Source organism: Rhagoletis zephyria, unplaced genomic scaffold, assembly GCF_001687245.7.
Source record: "Rhagoletis zephyria isolate East Lansing unplaced genomic scaffold, Rhagoletis_zephyria_1.1 Rzeph_scaffold_00784, whole genome shotgun sequence".
Classification (NCBI taxonomy): Eukaryota; Metazoa; Arthropoda; class Insecta; order Diptera; family Tephritidae; genus Rhagoletis; species Rhagoletis zephyria.
Window position 1 is genome coordinate 49,693 of NW_016157868.1, and position 21,109 is coordinate 70,801.

The 21,109-nt window shown below is 34.5% G+C and overlaps 2 protein-coding genes across 8 annotated transcripts; one reads left to right on the forward strand and one right to left on the reverse strand.

Moving 5' to 3' along the window:
* Nucleotides 1-6,631: 6,631 nt before the first annotated feature.
* On the forward strand, nt 6,632-11,486 carry LOC108361523 (uncharacterized). 3 transcript variants are annotated; one of them, XM_017614153.1, is made up of 3 exons: nt 6,632-6,642; nt 9,600-10,127; nt 10,206-11,486. In XM_017614153.1, the coding sequence occupies exons 2-3, from the start codon at nt 9,820-9,822 to the stop codon at nt 11,107-11,109; spliced, it is 1,212 nt and encodes a 403-aa protein (XP_017469642.1). In that variant the 5' UTR covers nt 6,632-6,642; nt 9,600-9,819; the 3' UTR covers nt 11,110-11,486. The 3 variants fall into 3 exon arrangements, with proteins under 3 accessions (XP_017469642.1, XP_017469641.1, XP_017469643.1); XM_017614152.1 differs by lacking the exon at nt 6,632-6,642 and adding an exon at nt 9,367-9,533; XM_017614154.1 differs by lacking the exon at nt 6,632-6,642 and having other exon boundaries at nt 9,542-9,693; nt 9,750-10,127.
* On the reverse strand, nt 10,192-13,332 carry LOC108361524 (uncharacterized). 5 transcript variants are annotated; one of them, XR_001847315.1, is made up of 6 exons: nt 13,245-13,332; nt 12,956-13,170; nt 12,727-12,847; nt 12,457-12,655; nt 10,533-11,088; nt 10,192-10,466 (listed from the first exon to the last, which is right to left on the reverse strand). XR_001847315.1 is itself a non-coding variant. In XM_017614157.1 (5 exons), the coding sequence occupies exons 2-5, from the start codon at nt 13,086-13,088 to the stop codon at nt 11,065-11,067; spliced, it is 477 nt and encodes a 158-aa protein (XP_017469646.1). In that variant the 5' UTR covers nt 13,089-13,170; nt 13,245-13,332; the 3' UTR covers nt 10,192-11,064. The 5 variants fall into 5 exon arrangements, 2 of the variants coding, with proteins under 2 accessions (XP_017469646.1, XP_017469644.1); XR_001847314.1 differs by having other exon boundaries at nt 10,527-11,088; XR_001847313.1 differs by having other exon boundaries at nt 10,192-10,323; nt 10,402-11,088.
* Nucleotides 13,333-21,109: the final 7,777 nt, after the last annotated feature.

Genomic DNA, 21,109 nt, shown 5'->3' on the forward strand with positions numbered 1-21,109 from the left:
ACAGCTCTAGTTTGTGGCGAGGAATGCCATTTGCATTCCAGAGGGCTATTTTAAGTGAGGTCATTATCTTGTTTGCTGAGTAGCAAGCATTTGAGCAGCGTATTTTGATTTCGCAATGAGTTCTTGCATTGTGTTTTGCATGAAAGTCATGAAATTCATGATCTTTTGTTGCATCGACGCTATCATAGCTTCGATATTATATTGTTTTCCGTATTGTGCATGGGGATGCTGTTATTGCGGCGCAACTTCAGGTGCTGTCTTTGTAGGGGCATGGTTTTCTAAGCCTGATTTTAAGGCACTTGCAAACGAGGCGCCATTGACGCTGTTTGATAGACCTGTTGCGACGTGGCTCTTTTGGCGAAGAAAACGTTAGGATTCGTTTCGAACGGAAGCCACGCGTTGGTGATCCGGTTTTTTAACTCCTTATAGACTGGACAGCCTCTGTAGTTTGCTGTGTGATTTCCACTGCAGTTACCACATTTTTTTGCACGCGGGTCTTCTTTGTTTGATGTGCAAGTGGCAGAGACATGTAACTCTCCACAAGCTGCGCACACTGAGCGAAGTGTGCAGTAAGACCTAGTATGACCATACTCCTGGCAGTTGGTGCATTGTACAGGGCCATTTCGCTTATGCGGTTCTTCCACAGTTATTCTACGATGCAGCAGATATTCAGAGCTATCACGGAATCCATCGTAGAAAATCTACGAATTCAAATGCCCGCTACGAATATGAAAAAATTGCTATCACTGAATCCGAGTGAACTCGAAAATACCGTTGCCAGCTTCGAATGCTGATTCGAAATCAGTTAGTGCAAAGGAAACAACAGACATTTATGTATGTCATTTTGCTCACGCTGCCCAATCAGGCGCAATGGCCGAGTGTGCAAAGCACTAGACTACCAATTGAGAGAGCCGAGTTCGAGTCCGAGTCGTGGGGCAGTGGAGATTTTTTTATTTAATTTTTGTATATTTTTTTAATAAATATTTTTTTGAAGTGAAACTTCTTAATCGAGTTCGGAGATGGTTGCGTTAAATATTTAACACCAAGCCATAAAATCTGTATCGTTCGTTCGATTTTTAAAAATGAGGTGTCACATGAAAGGCCTTGTCCTTCGGGTGTGCAACATAGCTTTAGTTCCAGGAAAGGAGTTGCCACATGTTAGATAAACGAATTAAAAATTTCTCTGCCGCAGAGGGTTGCGTTAAATATTTAACACCAAATCATAAAATCTATATCGTTCGTTCGATTTTCAAAAATGAGGTGTCAAATGAAAGAGCTTGATCTGTAGATGTGCAATATAGTTTTAGGTGTTTAAAGGGTTGCCATATATACGAAAACCAAATTCAGATTATTTATCAAAAGAAATGGTTTCGAACGAACTGTATTTTTTAGCTACATGTAGGAGGGTTGCCACCTGTTTCAAACGTCAAATTTAGTTAATTTATAAAATAGTCTTATGCATAAAATACTATATAGTAAGCGTGAAATGAAAGGGCTTAACGAAACAGAATTAAAATATTTTTGAGGTGCTTGAAGACGGTGACCACCTGTTTAAAAAGTTGAAGATGAAGATGAAGATCAAGATCAAGATCAAGATCAAGATCAATCAAGATCAAGATCAAGATCAAGATCAAGATCAAAGATCAAGATCAAGATCAAGATCAAGATCAAGATCAAGATCAAGATCAAGATCAAGATCAAGATCAAGATCAAGATCAAGATCAAGATCAAGATCAAGATCAAGATCAAGATCAATATCAAGATCAAGATCAAGATCAAGATCAAGATCAAGATCAAGATCAAGATCAAGATCAAGATCAAGATCAAGATCAAGATCAAGATCAAGATCAAATCAAGATCAAGATGAAAATGAAAATGAAGATGAAGATGAAGATGAAGATGAAATGAAGAATGAAGATGAAGATGAAGATGAAGATGGAGATGAAGATGAAGATGGAGATGAAGATGAAGGTGAAGATGAAGATGAAGATGAAGATGAAGATGAAGATGAAGATGAAGATGATCATGAAGATGAAGATGAATATAAAAAGTAATTTTTAGCAAAAACAAAACCGACTTCAACTCTCATATAAAAAAATATATATATATATATATATCTCATGATCCGCTGATCAGATCTGAACCAGATTATTATGGGACCACCTCTGAGACACCACCTTTCCGATGCAAAAAGAACTATCGAAATCGGTTCACGTGGTCCAAAGTTATGCGGTAACATACATAAAAAAAACAAAAAAATATTCCGACGAACTGATAACCTCCTCCTTTTTTGGAAGTCGGTTAATAAGTAGACTGTTATGATCGACCTGTAATTCTCGCAGGAGATTTCAACGTAAACTTTTCGCTGGCCGAAAACATGTATGATGAACTGACAAAATTTGTGAAAGAAAACTTTTCATTGGAAATGGTTATTGGTAGATATGTTCCAACAACCAAATTAGCGACTACAATTGATGCAGTTTTTCTAGAAATATTAATAATGTTGAAATAAAACTTTTTATATCTTACTTTAGTTACCACAATCTACTGGTTAATATTGTAGATATGCATGTTTTCTCAGCCAAAAATAATAATTAAACTTAGCAATTGGTTATAAAAAATACAAAATTAAAGCTCGTTAAAAAAATTTAAATAAATATGTATTTAGTGTATTAGAAAATCTGTACATGTGTATGTATATCACACATTTCTTTCTTTTCTGAAATTCCTCTATTAAGTTTCACTTCTTCCGCGCGTAGGGACTACACGCACTGGGTTTTTTTAGTTTATTTTTAGCTTAGATTTTATTATTTTAAATAGAATTTTTTTTTTTTAAATAAATTTTTATGATATAAAGTAATTAGGTTTATTTCCTAATAAATTGTTGCTAAACTATTATTTCCTCGATTCATGCAAAATATTAAATCATTAAATAGCGTCTAGCAGATGAATGCGTGTATGTACATATGTATGTATGTATAGCATTGGTATTTTACGTCTACGTTTACACAAATATACGGAATTATATCAAACTATAACAAATTTGGAGTATAATAAATATTTAATATTAAAAATAATGCAGCTTTCTTCCACTATTTTAAGATCTCGTCGTAGATTATCTGTACGAATCTTCATTACGAACGGATTCAATGAAGGCTCTCTACGAATTTCGAATTTACGTTCGTTGCCATTCGGATTCTGTGATAGCACTTTGGTAGATTTCACGAAAATCGAAGCTACGATGGATTTTGTGATAGCCCTGAATATATGCGGACACTTATATATGTATCTATGCACATACGTTTCTATGCACATACGTATAATGCACGATCCAGAAAATTCTTCTATCATTCTTGCCACAAATGTATGTTTTCTTCGAAAATACTCAAGTACTACCAGTAGAGTACTCTACTGTCAAATACGTTTTACTCACGATTGAGAGAATACAAAGGTTGCGCCGATCTCGGACCGCTATTCCTCTCTTAACGAATTTGACAGAATTGTTGTTTGCATGACGTCACACTTGTGCAACTTGTTTACGTTTTCCTTGCAACATTTTTTCTTCTTCTTCCATTCTCGCTCACGTTTTGGCATTTCTCTCTCGCAATTGCACCAGTGTGACGTCACACAAAAGTTATTCTCAAAAATCCTCTCTAATCGGCGCAATCTTGTATTCTATCATTCTTGCGTTTTACTCGCAGTAGTTGCGGAAGGCAAAGTAAATACTCTACGCGTCTTGCTATTGATCGGTAGTTTACGTACGCTTGCAGAAACTGGTTTATGCTTACTCACACTTGACCCGAACGATGAGAGTAAAGGAGGGAAAGTATTTGCGCGGCGATCGGATGTCTTGTTAGGCCCTTTAAATGGAATTGAGCAGGAGTTTAGTTTATACTAAATGAAGGCAAACATTGTGCTTGCATAGTCTTCTGTTCTCTTTCACTGCAAGTTGAATTATTTTAATATCTATTGCAAAATTTTGTACAGACAAGACTAAAAAGTAGAAAATAAATAAAATAAAATAAAACTTTTTAATATACAACGCTTTTATAAATGGACTATAAAGTAGAAAATAATATTTCTCAGTCCCACAGAATTTCTTTTGATAACTTTTGATTTTGAAATTTTAGCAAAAGTCATTATAAACAATTAATGACATTGAAAATGAAAAGCGTGGGGCGCATGTAATACACTTGAATTGATATGAAAAGTAACATATGTATGTATGTGGGCATATGAATAACGACCGCTTAAAATCGATCTCAAATTTGTACTTTTGCTAAAATTTCAAAAACCAAAAGTTATCAAAACAAATTCTGTGGGACTGAGAAATATTATTTTCTACTTTTTAGTCCATTTATAAAAGCGTTGTATATTAAAAAGTATTTTTTTATTTTATTTATTCTCTTTTGCATTTGCATGCATATTCACGCCTTTGGCATATACCTGCATTTTCGACGCAAAGAGAACTTCTCTTTTTTCTCGCTCACGTTTCTCTTTTTTCTGGGCAATTTCGCGCGAAATTACCGATTTCTTTACACTTATGACATTTTTTGAGCTTATTAGTCGAATTTAGCATCCTGAAGTAAGACTTTTAACTTTTGTAACCGTTTAGAAAAAATAATAATAATAAAATGACACTAGTTCACTTCTGAAACTGCTTTTTAATGTCCAAGTAATGGGAGTTATTGCGTATGGTGTTATTGCATACACCCCACCCTTCGTGGAATTATACCAGGTGAAGTAATATTAGAGAGAAAAGAAAGATTTTGACACTGCCTTATTTGAAAATTCACCTATAAAATGTGAAAATAAGGCAGCCAAATATCAGAAAATAAAGCGAGGAAGCTGTTTTATTACTTCACCTATTTATTAAGCCATTCATTCCACCTGCTTGTACCGGGTATACGTAGTAGGTAAAATTTTACATATTTTTACATCACTATTTCGTACCACAAGCTCGCTCCGTCTTCGTAAATAAAATCCACAGTCCGGATACGGACCTCTTGTTTGTTCCATGCCATGGTGGAGTTATACCAGGTGAAGTAATTAGGGCGAGAAGAAAGATTTTGTCACTGCCTTATTTGAAAAATTTCCTTTAAAATTTCACTATAAGGCAGCCGAATGTCGGAGAATAAAGCGAGAAAGGTGTTTTATTACTTCACCTGTTTATTGCGCCATAGTTTCATGCAAACATTTTGAGGTTTTCCAGCAATATTTTCAACATATTAAAAAGCATGCAGACGAAATTCATACAAAAGCGCTATGTCCAATTTGGCGAGCAGTTATTAAAGACGACGCTTTCCCTATATTTTTTAGACTTTTCATAAGTAAAAATACTAGTTAAATTGTATTTTTGGAATAAATAAAGTTCTTTTTCCTTCTGTCAGTAAACTGTTTTTGTCCCAAATAGTATAAATAAGCAAAGCTCATAATTTGGTATTATTTCCCATTTAAAAGTGAAATAAAGCAAATTTTGTCTTATTGCAGTTTGTGTTTATTTTCTTATAATTTTTGAAATTTCGACCTGCATAGTTTTTGTTAGATAACGAACTATACTTGAAAAATATAATAAACAAAACAATATTAATTTCAATAGTATTGCAGATTGTGCCACGATTTTGTTTTTTAGGAAAAATGGAAAAAGCAAAAAAGTATAAGCGGTAGAAGTTATAGATTACCTACAACTGGATAAAATTTCCCGTTCCTTTTAATGTTTTCGTCACTGTATTTATGCTTTTTTACACTTTTGGAGGGCCTTGATCTCAACTTGACTTTCTAATGCAATTAGATAAATTGAAATCTTTTGTTTCTGTTTTGATGTGTATACATCTTTGGTTTCGGTAGCGGTAAAATTTGCGAAGCTGCAGCGCATAGCCCAGCAGAAAATTTCGAAGGGGCAGCATGTGTAATGCAGCAGACATTTTTTAATTTCATTAGAAGCACCCTGTGTTGACTTGCTATTGCAAATGGTTGCATACACTTAGACATATGCAGAGTAAGAGCAAATGCGGTACATATGATTATTACTTCCGATTATGCAAACACCGCGCATGCATACGGCTATGTACCTATACATATGTTTCATACTTAAGATCCCAGTTGAAATTTGATGCTGTTGTCATGAGCATGCTGCTGCGTATACATGCCAGTAAAATGAACCTTCATTTCCATTTAACACGCGTGGTTTCTCAGAGCGTATGCGTACTCTAACCATACACTTGTACTACTGCTGTATGCATATGGCTGTTTCAATGCTTCAAACATACAAAAATGCATCAATGGAACAGTATCAAAGCATTCTTACAGGATTTGTATTCCCATATGTAAATGTTACTTTTCTGATACAAAGTAGCATTTACATATCCAAATGCATATCTTGTAAAAGCCCGTTAGTGCTGAAAATAGAATCGCACAACACGTCCCTTCACTAAAATTTTTGTACAAGACTGAAAATATTACGAGAATCCCACTTCAAATTTATCAAGAAATGTACTTGAAACAGGAAAAACGTACGTTCGCTTGTAGTTCGCTAGAATTTGAATTTATTTGTGGAAGTTCATGACTATCCATGAATTGTTCACACTAATTTACTCATATAGAAAGCATTCTTCATGAATGCATACAACCGATTTCTACTGGGTTTGTATGTACCCTGCAGTGAAATCCAAAACTAGTCAGGAAAAATACTAGTTTACAACTAGAATTCCCTGACAGAGACCGAACTAGTTCGAAAATGACCAGACTTATCCCAAGTACAAAATGATTTATTCATGCCGTTTTATTTGACTTCGACAATTTAATACAATAAAGTACACAAAATATTATAACTTTTATTTTGGTATATTGTAAACCATTAAATCGAATACGTATTCAATTATACCAGTCCTGTTAAATAATGATTAATCATAATGATTTTTAATTAAAGCATGTTTTTTTGGATAACCGTTCAATGATCAAATACCGTTATTACCACCTTTTTAATGAGTAATAATTAATTACTTAAACAAAATGTTAATTAATTCATTAATTACTCACTATTTTGTTATTTTTAATCATTTTCAATTATCTTTGACTTTTTTTATTTACACGATTAAAAAATTTGATTTGATAAATTTCTATTACCAATCAACAAGCCAAACTATAGACAAAAATTAAGAATATTTAATAACTGCTTGAATTATTTATTTATTTTATTCTTATCCAAATCTCAAATTTCAAACATTAATTATTACTTTTATAAATTTTTAAAAATAATAGACTGAAATGTGCAAAGTTAATGAATTTAATTTATTTTAATGAAAACTTTTCTTTTTATTTTAGTTACCTCAAAAATGATCAAAAGAATTCATTTTATTTTTAACTAAAATGTTTCCTTTTGCATATTCAATATTTTTAAGAAAGATAAAAATATAGTATTTTTTTTATTGTATATTCATGAATTTATTTTATTTTTTGACTCCCAAAGTAGTGATTTTGGTCCATAATTAGCCTAGCATTTTTCTGTCTATTTTGAACTAGTATGAGACTGGTATATTTCTGACCGAAATCTGACAATTGCCATCTCATAGGACATCCCCATGTTAAAGATACCAGTTGATTGCATAGAAAAAAGATAGTTGGCTGACTAGTTGGGCATGCGGTTCATACTAGTTGTTAGCTAGTTTACAACTAGTTCATTTGACTACAGGGTACATTCAAATGTATGAGCTCATTTGTTGCGAATGGTTTTGATATTCATAGCATGGTTTTAGGCATAGGTTTAGTAGACTATTAATAAAAAGGCAAGGCGAAAAATTTTAATAATACTGAAATCGTTTTAACTGGGTCCGTTGATAGCTGATGAACATATAAGAATATATCTATATATACATATGTATGAATGATATAATAGCTCTGATCCAATACTTTTCGTGTAAAATCCAGTAAAAATGTCAAACAACAAGATTACTCTATGAAGTGAGAGTAAAATCTTGCATCTTCATTCTCTACACAACTCTCAAAAAATCGCTCTCATTACAGGATTTTGGAGTACGCGATCATTTTTCCCGTAACTTCCTGCAAGTTCGTGTAAAAACCTGTAAGTTCATTGAGTACCGGATCCAGCGTCGCCAGGTTGATGTTTTTAACGTCCTTTGGACGTTTTTTGTTTCCTGTTTACGTTTGGACGTTTGTTGTGTAAAAAATGACGTTTTTAACTTTCCAATAATTTTCCTCTATGCACAATATATTTAATGTATAGCGTATATATTTGCTTGTAGAATAAGTACTTACGCTCACACTTTATTCTTTGGTCACAGATGACTTAAATATGATGCAAACCAAGCGTACGCGCATATTTTTTTTATTCTTGGACTAAGGATCCCGCGTTCAAAGGCTGGTTGTGTAAACACTTGAGGTTACGGGGCTTATTGCAATGTTTGCAATTGCACATTAAAAGCCAAATCAGGAAGAGTTGATCTATTGCGACACGCACGCTCGGAAAAGCACCAAACAAGCTGTAACAAACTTAAAACTTGCACATTATTACCCTAGAATTTAATGAGCTATCAAACTAAATACTCAAAAATATAGAATGCTCAAACTACAAGCTCAAAAACAGTAATTGATGCGGCGTTTTCAAGATATTTTAACGCCCTTGAATCACAAGTATATACAAGTGTCATATTTATCAATCATACCGATAATTTCATGTATTAAAAGAATTAAAAATGAAAATGAATTAAAAAAATAAATCAGCAAAATCAATAAAATTAAGTGAAGTTAATATTTAATTTCTAGCCTAACCTACTTTTGTATATATGTAACTGAACCGTCTAATAATAGGTTTACATATAAAAAGATTATCCTCATTTTCGAGCTTAACTCCCTAATCTGCAATTAGAAAAGAAATTACCCAAACAAAATTATAATTTTAAAATAATCTCAGTTTAAACCGATAACTTTTTGGTGTCCAAACCAGTTTTATCGATTATACTTGCGAAGAAGAGTAGGAATGTCAAGTGTAAAAGTAAACAAAAATTGACGCAAGCAAGGAAAAGAGGTTTGTGAAGGTAGTTTTTAATAAAATATTAAGTTAAAATATATTTAAATATCATATCATAACCTATCCTCGAGTTGTGAGAATAACAAGCAAAACCAATTTGACGGTTAACGAGTATGAGGTGGGATTTGTCGAAGGCTGAGGTACGCTCAGCCGACCCAGGGTACAATGGAGGTCCCACTAACCCCCGCCCAATTAAATGCAATAGTTAGTGTAATACGTAGAATACACTCACACACACGAGGCGAGATATGGCCAGAGCGCCGGCAACCTTTCGCCCAAGAAGTGAGAGAGAGGGAGAGTAACTGCGGCTAAAGGTATTGGCCCAATGCACGCTTGCTTTGCTTGCTTTGCTTACTTTAGTTTGCTTTGCTTTACTTTGAAGGCTTTTATGGCCTAATGGTAGCTTTGAACGCTGTCATAGTAGTCAGCTGATTTTCAATGCGCGCAAATATACCCGCCATTCTTTGTTGTGCCAGCAAGTATAATTGTGAATTTTAGTTAAAATATATGTTATTAAACAATTATTTGTTACTAAGAACATTATTTTTTACAGATACCTTGCTTTTTTATCGTTCCGGTTTTGGTGAAGCTGCATTTGGCTGCGCCACTCACCACCCGTGTTTATAAGACGTAATATTCAATTGGAGGTAAAAGAGTTTATATTAAACAATTATTTGTTGCTAACAACATTATTTTTTTTCAGATACCTTGCTTTTTATCGTTCCGGCCACCAGATTCGTTGGTTTTCATAAAGTTTCATTTGGCAGTACAAAATGTTGACTCGAAATGCTGAACAAGTTTTGAGAATTTTCCTAATTTTAGCGAAAATGCGTAAATTAAAACTGCGATTAAAACAGAAGCGCCGATTTTGGGTTCGGAAATTGTACTTAGAGCGACACAAATATGGATTGTTTGAAAGTTCATTAAGAAACTTGGCTGCAGATGAGGAGCAGTTTAACAAGACATTAAGAATGCCCTTTTCGTTATTTAATGTGCTGCACGAATTTCTGGAGGCTTCGCTGACCAAATATTCAATCAGAACACCAATATCGAGCCGCTGCAGACTATTTATAACCCTGATGTAAGAGAAAATCGGTTTTACTTAATAGTATACGTATAATTTTCCATATATGTATCTGGTTTTATTTTTTTGTTGCAGATATTTGGCTCACGGTGGCACTCGGCAATTCCACACAATAGTTCACAGGATCGGCCTGACGACTTTCAGGAAGATTACGTTGGAGACATGTATGACCATATGGGATCTGTTAGCTGACCTGTATGTGGCGACCCCGTCAGAAACGGAATGGGGACGTATTTCCAATGAGTTCAAGTCGCTGTGGAATATGCCCAACTGCGTTGGTTCCATCGACGGAAAGCACATTAATATTACCTGTCCAGCGAATTCAGGGTCGATGTACTATAATTACAAAGGCAATTATAGTATCGTGCTTTTGGCCGTATGTGATGCCAATTATACCTTTACCTGCGTTGACATCGGAGCATATGGAAGTCAAAGCGATGGCGGTGTCTACCACTTTTCAAAACTGGCAGATGCTATTGAAAATGATAGGCTCGGCCTTCCACATGATCAGCCTCTGCCAGGAGAAACCGAGCCATTTCCACATTATTTAGTAGGAGATGCTGCTTTTCCCTTACGGCGTTATTTAATGCGACCATATCCGGGTAGAGGTATTCCAGAAGAGCAAGAGTATTTCAATAAAAGACTCTCTCGTGCAAGAAGAGTTATAGAAAACGCATTTGGAATACTCACTGCCAAATGGAGAATATTGAGAACGACGCTATGCATGGCCCCGAAAAATGCAGAACAAATAGTGAAAGCTTGTATTGTCTTGCATAATTTTATTAAGCTTTCGTGTGCAAACTATGTAGCAAGCGATTTTGTTGATCGCTACGAAGAGGATGCCACCATCGCTGGCTCATGGCGAAACGAAGTAGTTCCATTGCCCTCAATAAGTAGGGTGTCATCGAACCGAGGCAGTTCAAATAATTATGATTTAAGGGATGCTCTGAAGACACATCTTTTTAACAATAAAATTTAAATAATTACTACTCACTGAATATGCTTTGTTTTTATTATTTAAGATAGAAAACAAAAATTTGAACTCACAGTATGAGGGCACTTATTGGTAATGTTTTAAATGTCGTCACATCTTTCAGGTTTTTAAATTAATTTTTGTTCAAGGTAAGTATGGCGTTAACATAACATATATTTCATTCAGTCTTTTAAGTTAAAACCGTTTTAAACAGTATAGTGGTTACAAACAATATACCTTTCAGTCTTTTAATTGTTTTGTTTCTTTTTAAGGTACATACAGTGGGCAAACAAATTATAGCCCCACTATATTTGACAAGTTTTAACATATTATTTTTTAATTTTGACTTTTTTATAAAACGGAATTTTTTACACGGGCTTTGTTAAAGAATTAACTATATTTTTATGAAAAATTTACTAAAATTTAAAAAAAAATGTTAAAACTTGTCAAATATGGTGCGACTATAATTTTTTCGACCACTGTAAATATGGCGTATTTATAAAACAAAAGTGAATTACAAACAATATACTTCTTAGTCTTTTAAGTAATATGTTTCTTTTTAAGGTACTTAAGTATTGCCTATTTATAAAACAAAAGTTGTTACAAACAGTCTACTTTTTAGTATTTTAAATAATAGGGCTGTTCAGGATCTTGTCCATAGGATCTTGCATTTACATATTTCAGTGCATTTTCACAACGAAACATGCTCAATGTAAAAATTATAAAAATTGAATTTAGGAAATTTAAAAATTTAAATGACATCCAGTTTGATTTCAATTTTGCGAACTTAATATGTAATCTAATTTAATATGTAATCGAATTTAATATGCAATCTCACCGAAAATGCTTGCTACAATTTCATTGTTTCTAATCAAACACAATTGTACAATTTTTTATAAAAAAAATATCCAGGTTATTTATTTAAATGTCTCGTAACCGCGTAAGCCTCGTAAACTTGCATCGAAAACCACGCGTTTGGAATAATATCCTGAATATTTTCTTAAAAAAATGTACAATTGTGTTTGATTAGAAACAATGAAATTATAGCAAGCATTTTCTGTGAGATTGCATATTAAATTCGATTACATATTTAATTCGCAAAATCAAAATCAGATTTCATACTAAATTAGATTACATATAAAGTTCGCAAAATTGAATTCAAACTGGATGTCATTTAAATTTTTAAATTTCGTAAATTCAATTTTTATAATTTTTATATTGAGCATAGACGTATTGAAGTACGTCCATTTGAAAATCTAGGCGGCTCTCTTCTGGGACCTTCTCAAACACTTCGCCAATCGCACCCAAGAAATTGTTGTGTGTTTTTTTTTTACTATCCACAAACTGACTTACTTCGTTGACTAGATCGTTAAAGGCGGCGTTCTCATCGTTTTTTTTCTTTTGTCTCTTAGCCGGCGTTGGGGCAGTGGTTTCTTGCTCTTCTATTATAATGTTCCCACTCTCGCCTATTTGGAATCCAAAGGAAGTATCCAGTATATCTGGTTCTTGTCCGAGAACTTCTGGCGTTTGGGAGACGATGTTTGTTGTTGTCCTTAAAATATGTACATATAAATTACAATTTAAAATATAAATACTTGTTGTACAAATGTAAAGTACACTTACTGTCTGGGCGTGACCGTGTCTTTCAAAAACGACGCAGCACTTCCGCTAGGTTGTTGATCAACCTTCAATTCTATTCCATATCGGTCTCTTAACGATTTCCATCGCTTTCGGCAGTTTTCCTCTGTAAAGTAAAAATATAGTATTCGTCACAATTATTCGTCACAAATTTGTTATAATTTGGTTCGTCCTATTACAAAACTGCTATATGTTTGAAAAACTCTATACTAACCAGGATGTCCCACAGCAGCAGCTACATTTCGCCAAGCCAAATCTTTCTTCACCCGATCGCGGTAACTAAGCTGTCGTTTGTCCCACAAGCAGTTGTGTTTTTCAATCTCTGCTATAAGTTTTTCTTCGAACATCTTGCACTAAAGCTTCCGATATACCAACCAACACACAAGAATCGGATAATACAGCAGCCGGAACGATAAAAAAGTAAGGTATCTGTAAAAAATATTGTTGTTAGCAACAAATAATATTATTAATAACAAATAATTGTTTAATATAAACTCTTTTACCTCCAGTTGAATATTACGCCTTATAAACACGGGTGGAAGTGGCACAGGCAAATGAAACTTTATGAAAACCAACGAATCTGGTGGCCGGAACGATAAAAAGCAAGGTATCTGAAAAAATAATGTTGTTAGCAACAAATAATTGTTTAATATAAATTATTTTACCTAAAATTGATGAAGAACGCGATAAAAACTGCACACAAGCAAAATCGACGCGAAAAATTGAAATGTCAAGAGTTGTCAAAAGCCTACAGCGCGCTGTCAAATAGAGATTTCGGCTAATCGATACTTTAAAGCGCTTCAAGCAAGTGAAGTAAAGCTGCCACTAGGCCAACTTTCATACATTTTAGTAGATTTTAAAAATTGTTTGACAGTTCTCAAAGCCAAGCAAGCAAAGCAAGCGTGCATTGGGCCAATACCTTAAGGGTCGGTGAAGGTGAGAGTAACAGCAGCTATGGATCCGTAACTATGAGAGTGACAGCAACTATGGGTCGGTAACGCGGAGAGTAACAACGGCTATGGATCAGTAACGGTGAAAGCGGCAGCGCGTGAGCGCAGTGCCGGTGAGCGTAGTGGCAATGAGAGCGACGGTGATATTCGCCGATGATGGTGACAGCGGTCCTGGCCTACGATGAGTAGCGGCAACGGCCTCCAAATAGCCATGGCGGGTGACTAACTTTGGCTCCGGGAGCGGCAACGATGGGGCGGTTCCAATTCCGAAGGCGGCTCAACTGGTTATGACTTACGGTGATAATGGCGGCGGCCACCAATGACAGTGACTTTTAGCGGCCTGTAATGAGGAGACTACGGAGACTGATTAGCAGGCCCTGAGCACACACCTGTGTCGCCCCTCGTATTTGCACACTACCGATGTAGGTGCGGGAACGGTTGGCGGCACGCAACATCTGCAAAGTGACACGATGCATCTACATTCTGTGACGACCCCTCCTACAGTCCCCTCGGCCCTGTGGCGTTCTGCGTAGGCAATAGGATTGTGCTCATCTGCCAAAAGGCGACGTACGCGTTTCCGTACCTACGGAGACTGATAGCGGATGAGCATTTGTAGAAATCCTTATACACAGCGTCGCATAAGTCAGTTGCGAAGTAAGAGAGCTAAAAAAGTTTTAAATTTTTGCGCAAGTGCCCAACGAACTTCCCGAGTGTGTTCGGGCCCATGCTTGCTTGTGTTCTGCTTTGTGCATATTCTATTTTTGGCGCATTTCGGTGTGTGCGTATGCCCGCTGTAGGTATTCTGCTGGTGTGTAGGTATTAGAGTCCGACCGATTCCAATTTTTTTTCAGGTACCGATGCCGATTAATCGTCTTATGGGGAAAGAATCGGCCAAAGCCGATTCCATAAAAAATTAGAAATAGAAAATTAATTCATAAAATCAGTTAACAAAACAAAAGAACACAAATAATTGAATTAATTTGCTTGTTATGCAGCAGTATTTATGTGTAAAAATACATATACATATGTACATATATAACATTTATGTACATTACATAAAACACTTTTTATACGGAGCTAAAGGCCTGTATGCAGCTCTCAAGAAAAGCAAAAACTCCATATAAAATGACGTACAAGAAATGGCTAAGAAATTTTCTTGAGTAAAATTTCCTTAAGGCAGTACGCAGTTCTTAAGGAATTTGCTACACTTTCTACTACGGTTTTCAAAAGTTTTTTGTGAAAAAAGAGCACAAGGCGACCCAGGTTTGCAACAGAAATATATGCCCGTTCCATTATTTCTTGAGGAAAAAGTTAGGCAACAGGCTGTGAAGTATTAAAAACATCAAAATTCCTTGGACACACACACGAAATAATTGCAATCTTTTCTTGACCGTTTTCTTGAGAGCTGCATACAGGCCATAAGCAAGAAATATTTAGGAACATAAAATTTCATTTAGTTTTTTACTAAAATACAATCTCGTGCACTTAATGCATAAGAACTTATATGCTAAGTATGTATGTACATTAGGGTGGTCCAAATACAGTAAAGTCGGAATTGTAATGCTCTCACCCCCTAGGATTGTTCTAAATCGAAAAAAGTATGCCCCTATTTTTTATTTTGAAATCAAAAAATATTTAGAGGTCGCTCAAAGCGCTCAAAGTTTTCCATGTATTTTTATATGGGGAAAAAACAACCTTTCGTAGAAATGGTATAGAATTCTTGAAAATAAATATTTTTTGATCGGAGAACTCTTGTTCTCTTCAGGAGACTTTCAATAATAATATCCAATTGTTAATTTAACCAATTTTTAATACTAACGATTTTTTTTATTGGTCCCCATTTGCATTTTTTGGGTTTTTGTGGGTTTATGCCGTACATATAAATTACAGTTGCGATGAACAATTTGTTAAATAAACAATTGGGTATTATTATTGGGAATCTCCTGCAGATAAACAGAGTTCTCCAAGAGAAAAATATTGACTTTTAAGAATTCTATACCATTTCTACGAAAAGTTGTCTTTCCCCGTATAAAATACATGAAAAATTTTGGGCGCATTGAACGAAAATAGGGGAGGACTNTAAACAATTGGGTATTATTATTGGGAATCTCCTGCAGATAAACAGAGTTCTCCAAGAGAAAAATATTGACTTTTAAGAATTCTATACCATTTCTACGAAAAGTTGTCTTTCCCCGTATAAAATACATGAAAAATTTTGGGCGCATTGAGCGAAAATAGGGGAGGACTTTTTTTCGGTACAGAACAATCCTAGGGGGTGAGAGCATAAAAATTCCGACTTTACTTGTACCACATGCATTTTTGGAACACCCTAATGTATATACTTATAGTGGTCCACAAAATAAAAGAATCGCTATATTTTTACCGGTTTTGGCATTTTTCGTTTGTTTATTTATTGTTTCTTTATAAAAGTCTAGCTGATATACAACAAACACCATATTAATTCATGGGGCTACTCTGTAATGCGATACGAAAGGGGAATGCGATGCGACTTTCTAAAAAATTCGAATAATTACTTTGTTGTCAAATTTTGTTGCATTTTTCTAAAAAGTTTAAAATTTAGATTGAAATGGTTTTCTTAGATAATGAACTCAGTTTAAAAAGAAATAATAAACATTAAACAAACAAAAAACAAAAAGAAATTAGTCAAAAGTGGTCAAAATATCGCGTCCCTATTACTTTTCATGTCACTATAACTCCACCAAATTATTTTAATTTAATTTCATTGCATTCTCTTTTAGTTAGAATTTAATGATTAATTAAATAAACCAAGAATGTGAAAAATAATTTATATAAATATTTATATTTTTTTGTAATGAAATTCATTTAAATCTTTTTTTATAGAAATATAGATCTTTATAAAAATGTAAGTTTTTCAGATTCCAATGTTTTAAAAACACTGGTTTTTAGTAAACACTGAAACAAATTTGTTGATGTACATAAAATTATTAAAAAGTTTGTATGGATTATGAAACTTTGATTTATATAGTTTTGGTTAAAAATTGGACAATATTTTTATAGAAAAATGACAAGCATTTAACTTGAAAAAATTTTGAACCTTTAACAAAATCAGCAAGTGACCACTTGTTGGAGACACTGCATGCTTCAAAAATGGAAAAATGGTGGAATAGTATGTGTCTCAAGTCATATTAAAGAAAATAACTTGCTATCTCCATTCCAGTCTGGTTTTAGGCCAAAGCATAGCTGCGCCACAGCTATGACCAAAATTTTAGATGATATTAGGATACCATTCGATAATGGAGAACTTACCCTTCCCTGCCTCTTAGACTTATCTAAGGCATTTGACTCGGTCAACCACACTTTGCTCCTTTGGAAACTCAGGAATTACTTTGCCTTTTCCGACAGCTCTATCAAAACTTTTAGCTAGCTACCTTGAGGGTAGAGTTCAACAAATTAAAGCAGATAGTGTTTCATCCCGGGTCGAAAGCCCAATAGCGGGTGTTCCTCAGGGTTCGGTTCTAGGTCCTCTCTTATTTAGTAGGTTTGTCAATGACGTGTTTTTAGTGTGAAAATATGATGTTGATGATATTTAGTTATATCTGTCTAATCGCATTGGCCTAGTCGAAGACTTATTTTATAAAGTCAATAGTGATCTGTCTGAAATTCTGTGTTGGGCAAATAAAAATGCTCTATGCTTAAATGCTGCAAAATCTTACGTTATGCCTATTTGTAAAAATTAAGCTGGTAGTAAAAGCGTCACATCGTTATGGATCGGTCCAACTGCCCTCAAAACGTCTGAAAATACCAGAAACTTAGGTTTTATTATAAATAATAAGCTAACCTGCTCCGACCATGTAAGCAAGGTTGTTAGCAATGTATTTGTTATATTACGAAGATTGAGAATCTCTGCGTCGTATACACCGCAGGAAACGCGGCGGAAACTTGCCCTGCAGTTAAATGTTCCCCCTTTCACATACTTTGAACTAGTTTACACCAAACTTGATTCAATTTCAGATAGAAAGATTAATGTAGCTTTTAACAACGATTATTACCGCAGTGACCTCAAAAATGCAGTGGCCAATATAGCAACTCAGTTGCCAGCTTGCAGTTGCCATCTGTAAAACCATTTCAGCCAGTAGCCAGCCAACTGAAGTTCGGTTGCCATAAGCCTAAGTTCATGAGTCTATCTCCTCATATTCTGGTACTTACAAATATCGGGCCAAAGTTATAATACCATTTCATGCTCATGAAAGGTATAGTTTTCAGATTTCAAATCGGTGAAGTAGGTAACAAAATATAAATTTAAACATTTACTTAACTTCTTCCCAGCGTATCTATTAAAATGTCATGCATTGCTATGCTATACTGTTATAGCATGTCATTGCTTCTTAGCTCAGCTGTTTTTTGCTGTTGTGTTTTTGCAGCTTATTTTTAATACTGTTTAATCCTGCCTTGTATGAAAATGTATATAGCAAAGATGGGCAAGGCCGAGGCCGAAAAGAGCCACATCTAAGTTCTAAATGCTACAAAGAGCCACAAAAAAAGAACAAGAAAAACCAAAATTTTATTTTTAAATAAAATTATGTATTATTAGAAATGAAAAACATTAATTTTATTATTATTCTATTGTACGTAAGATAGATATACAAGAAAATTCAAAAGATCCCATTGACAAGATTTTTTTTTGGTTTTTTTTTGGTTTTAGGTCAGTTAAAGCTGTTCGTAACAATTCTGTTAAATGTTGGATAGTCAATATGTACGTTCGTTTAAAATCTCCAGTCAAAAATGTCCAACAGCGAAATTCCGGCGAAATATCATCTGTTCTCTCAGAAGAGAAAAATATCCAAAATAGAATGCGAACAGAAAATTTGCAGAGACTTACAAGTTAGACGAACAGCTCATAGAAATTTTGTTTACATTAACAGGTCTATTCTGCACGTTACCGAAGATTTTGTGATCGGAAAATTTTATTACCAAAAAATGTTACCACTTCTTGTCACCGCGATTCTAGGTACGTTGGTAATGCAGTGAAAATATTCAGAAACTCAGCTATGAAGATTTGTGGAAATTCCTGTATTGCATATTTCACGGGGCAATATTTTGTTACCAGCTTATGAGATGGTAACCAAATTTACCGGTTACAAGAGAGCACAGAATGCGAAAAAGGTTTAAAAATTGGCAGACACTTTAATTACCGGTTATAAAATTTATGTTACCAGCGCAGAATAGACCTGTAAAAAGTATAAAATTGAAAACGTAAGAAAACGAATCCTGAATTCTTATCCTGACACAGTTCACTGACTAAACGAATAATTGCTTATTTCTTACAAGTTTAATTAGTCGCATTTTACTACATATTTCAACTTCCAAACCATCAAATTCAATTTAGGGATTTGCGTAAATTCCAACCAGCTTTCCTTGATGAGCTGTTTTCTTGTTGGCAAATATGTGTTATACGTTTGAAATATGTATTTTAAAAAGTAAAAAGAGCAAAAATGTTCTAAGCAAGGAGAAATGTAAATAATAATGCTGAATATGTCGCATGTGTTCCTTTTGTTGACATGCATAAATTTAATGCAGGATTTAATTTAAACATATCGCTAGCTTAGAGTAAAAAGTTGCTAAGTCCACTTTTTATGAAAACTCATATTTTGATACAGGATGCTAGAGAAACTTAAAAATGCATCGCAATTTGATAAGGCTAAAATAGTACGAAATCTTTAAATAAAGATCGAATCCCTTTGATTCGTATGGAGTTTGTCTTTGCTTTAGCAGGCAAAATGTTGTATTCAAAGTTTTGCGAAATACTTGAAAAAATGGCTATAAGAAGTTTTTTCCTCTCCTGTACAATTTTCAAATAGGGACTTAGCAACTTTTCACTCTAAGCTAGCGGTATATGTAATACTTCTATATTTCACAGTAAGCTAACTTCTCAATGTGTAAGCATTCCGAAATCAAAGCGAGACAGTCTAGTACCGTTCAATGTATTGTGTACTTGAGTGCCGTTTTTGTATATATTTTGTGTACATGTTTGTTTATAAACGTATCCCTGCAAAAAATGGGACTAATCCGGGATGACTCCGGGAGTAATCGCAAAGGAGCATGCGACTAATACCACTTCTGATCTCTTTATATGGAATGAACTGTTCGCTTTTGTTCGAGCATGTCCTACGAAGAGACTAATTGTTCACCTTTATACCCGAACAGGTATAAAAGGCGACTAGTCACTTTTAAAAAATAAAAATAACAAGTAAGAAAGTCTAAGTTCGGGCGGAGCCGAACATTAAATACCCGGCGCAAGTATTAAATATATGTTTTCCACCTTTCCGAAAGCTACCGCTACATGATAAGCCGGGGTGTATACATTTTAAGTAAATTAGCGTCCTTAAATTTCGAAATATATGTATACATTTGTCTATATCTATCTCGATTCGTTTTGCCTGTTACAAACAACCGTTATGTGAACAAAGTTATAATACCCTTGTGCACAAGTGCGCTCGGGTATAAAAATTTGCGCCAGCTGAGATTCGAACCGGGGTGCTCAGTTTTGTTAGGCGAATACTCTCTCTGTGAGCCAACACCGCACATGAAATTTCATTGACTAAGTGCGTACATATCATTGAATCGTTAATAGTACCCGTTAGAGATGAGTTGAGGACTAATTGATCTCCAATTATACCCATAAGGGATGAGTCGAAACCAATTGATCTCCATTAGTACCCGTATGAGACTAGTTGCGACTAATTAATGCCCAATTGTACCCGATTGAGAGTAATCTCGGAATACTCTCTTTAGAGATTAGTCGCACAATTTTTTGCAGGGATGTGTTCCTTTTCTTTCGTACGTGTTTATTGATATATCTGTACTGTAGTGTTTTCGGACGGTACTAGCTCTTACTGCCAATATAGGAGTATTACATATGTATATGAATTTGAATTAATTCGGCAATGTCTTCGTATATCACTTCCAAACATGTATAAGCGACTTGATATGATCTGGCACTTGCATGATGTGTTACATGTCGCTATGTTTTGTAGTTCAGGCCTTTAGTATCTATATATAATCGCTCAGTCATACGACTTAGTTAGGCAGATCTGTAGCAGCCACAGAATTGAGCTATATATCGAACTAAAGTGCAAGCTGCAGTTGCAGTTGACCGTGTTTGTCAAAAAAGTAAAAAGCGGCAGAAAAGTCGATAGTAAGTAATATAATCTATGAAAAATATTAACCATATTTCCGTGGAATAGAGAAAAGTTATTAGGTATTATTCATAGTTTTGAAATATATTTCACGAAAGCAAAAAATAAAAATAGCTGAGATCCCTTTCGTTTTTAAACACCTAGGATATCACTGACCATTAAAAAGGACCCTGAATGACCGCAAACCCCAAAGCATTACACATTTTTGTATGTGATTTTTAAAATGAACGATCCAAAGTC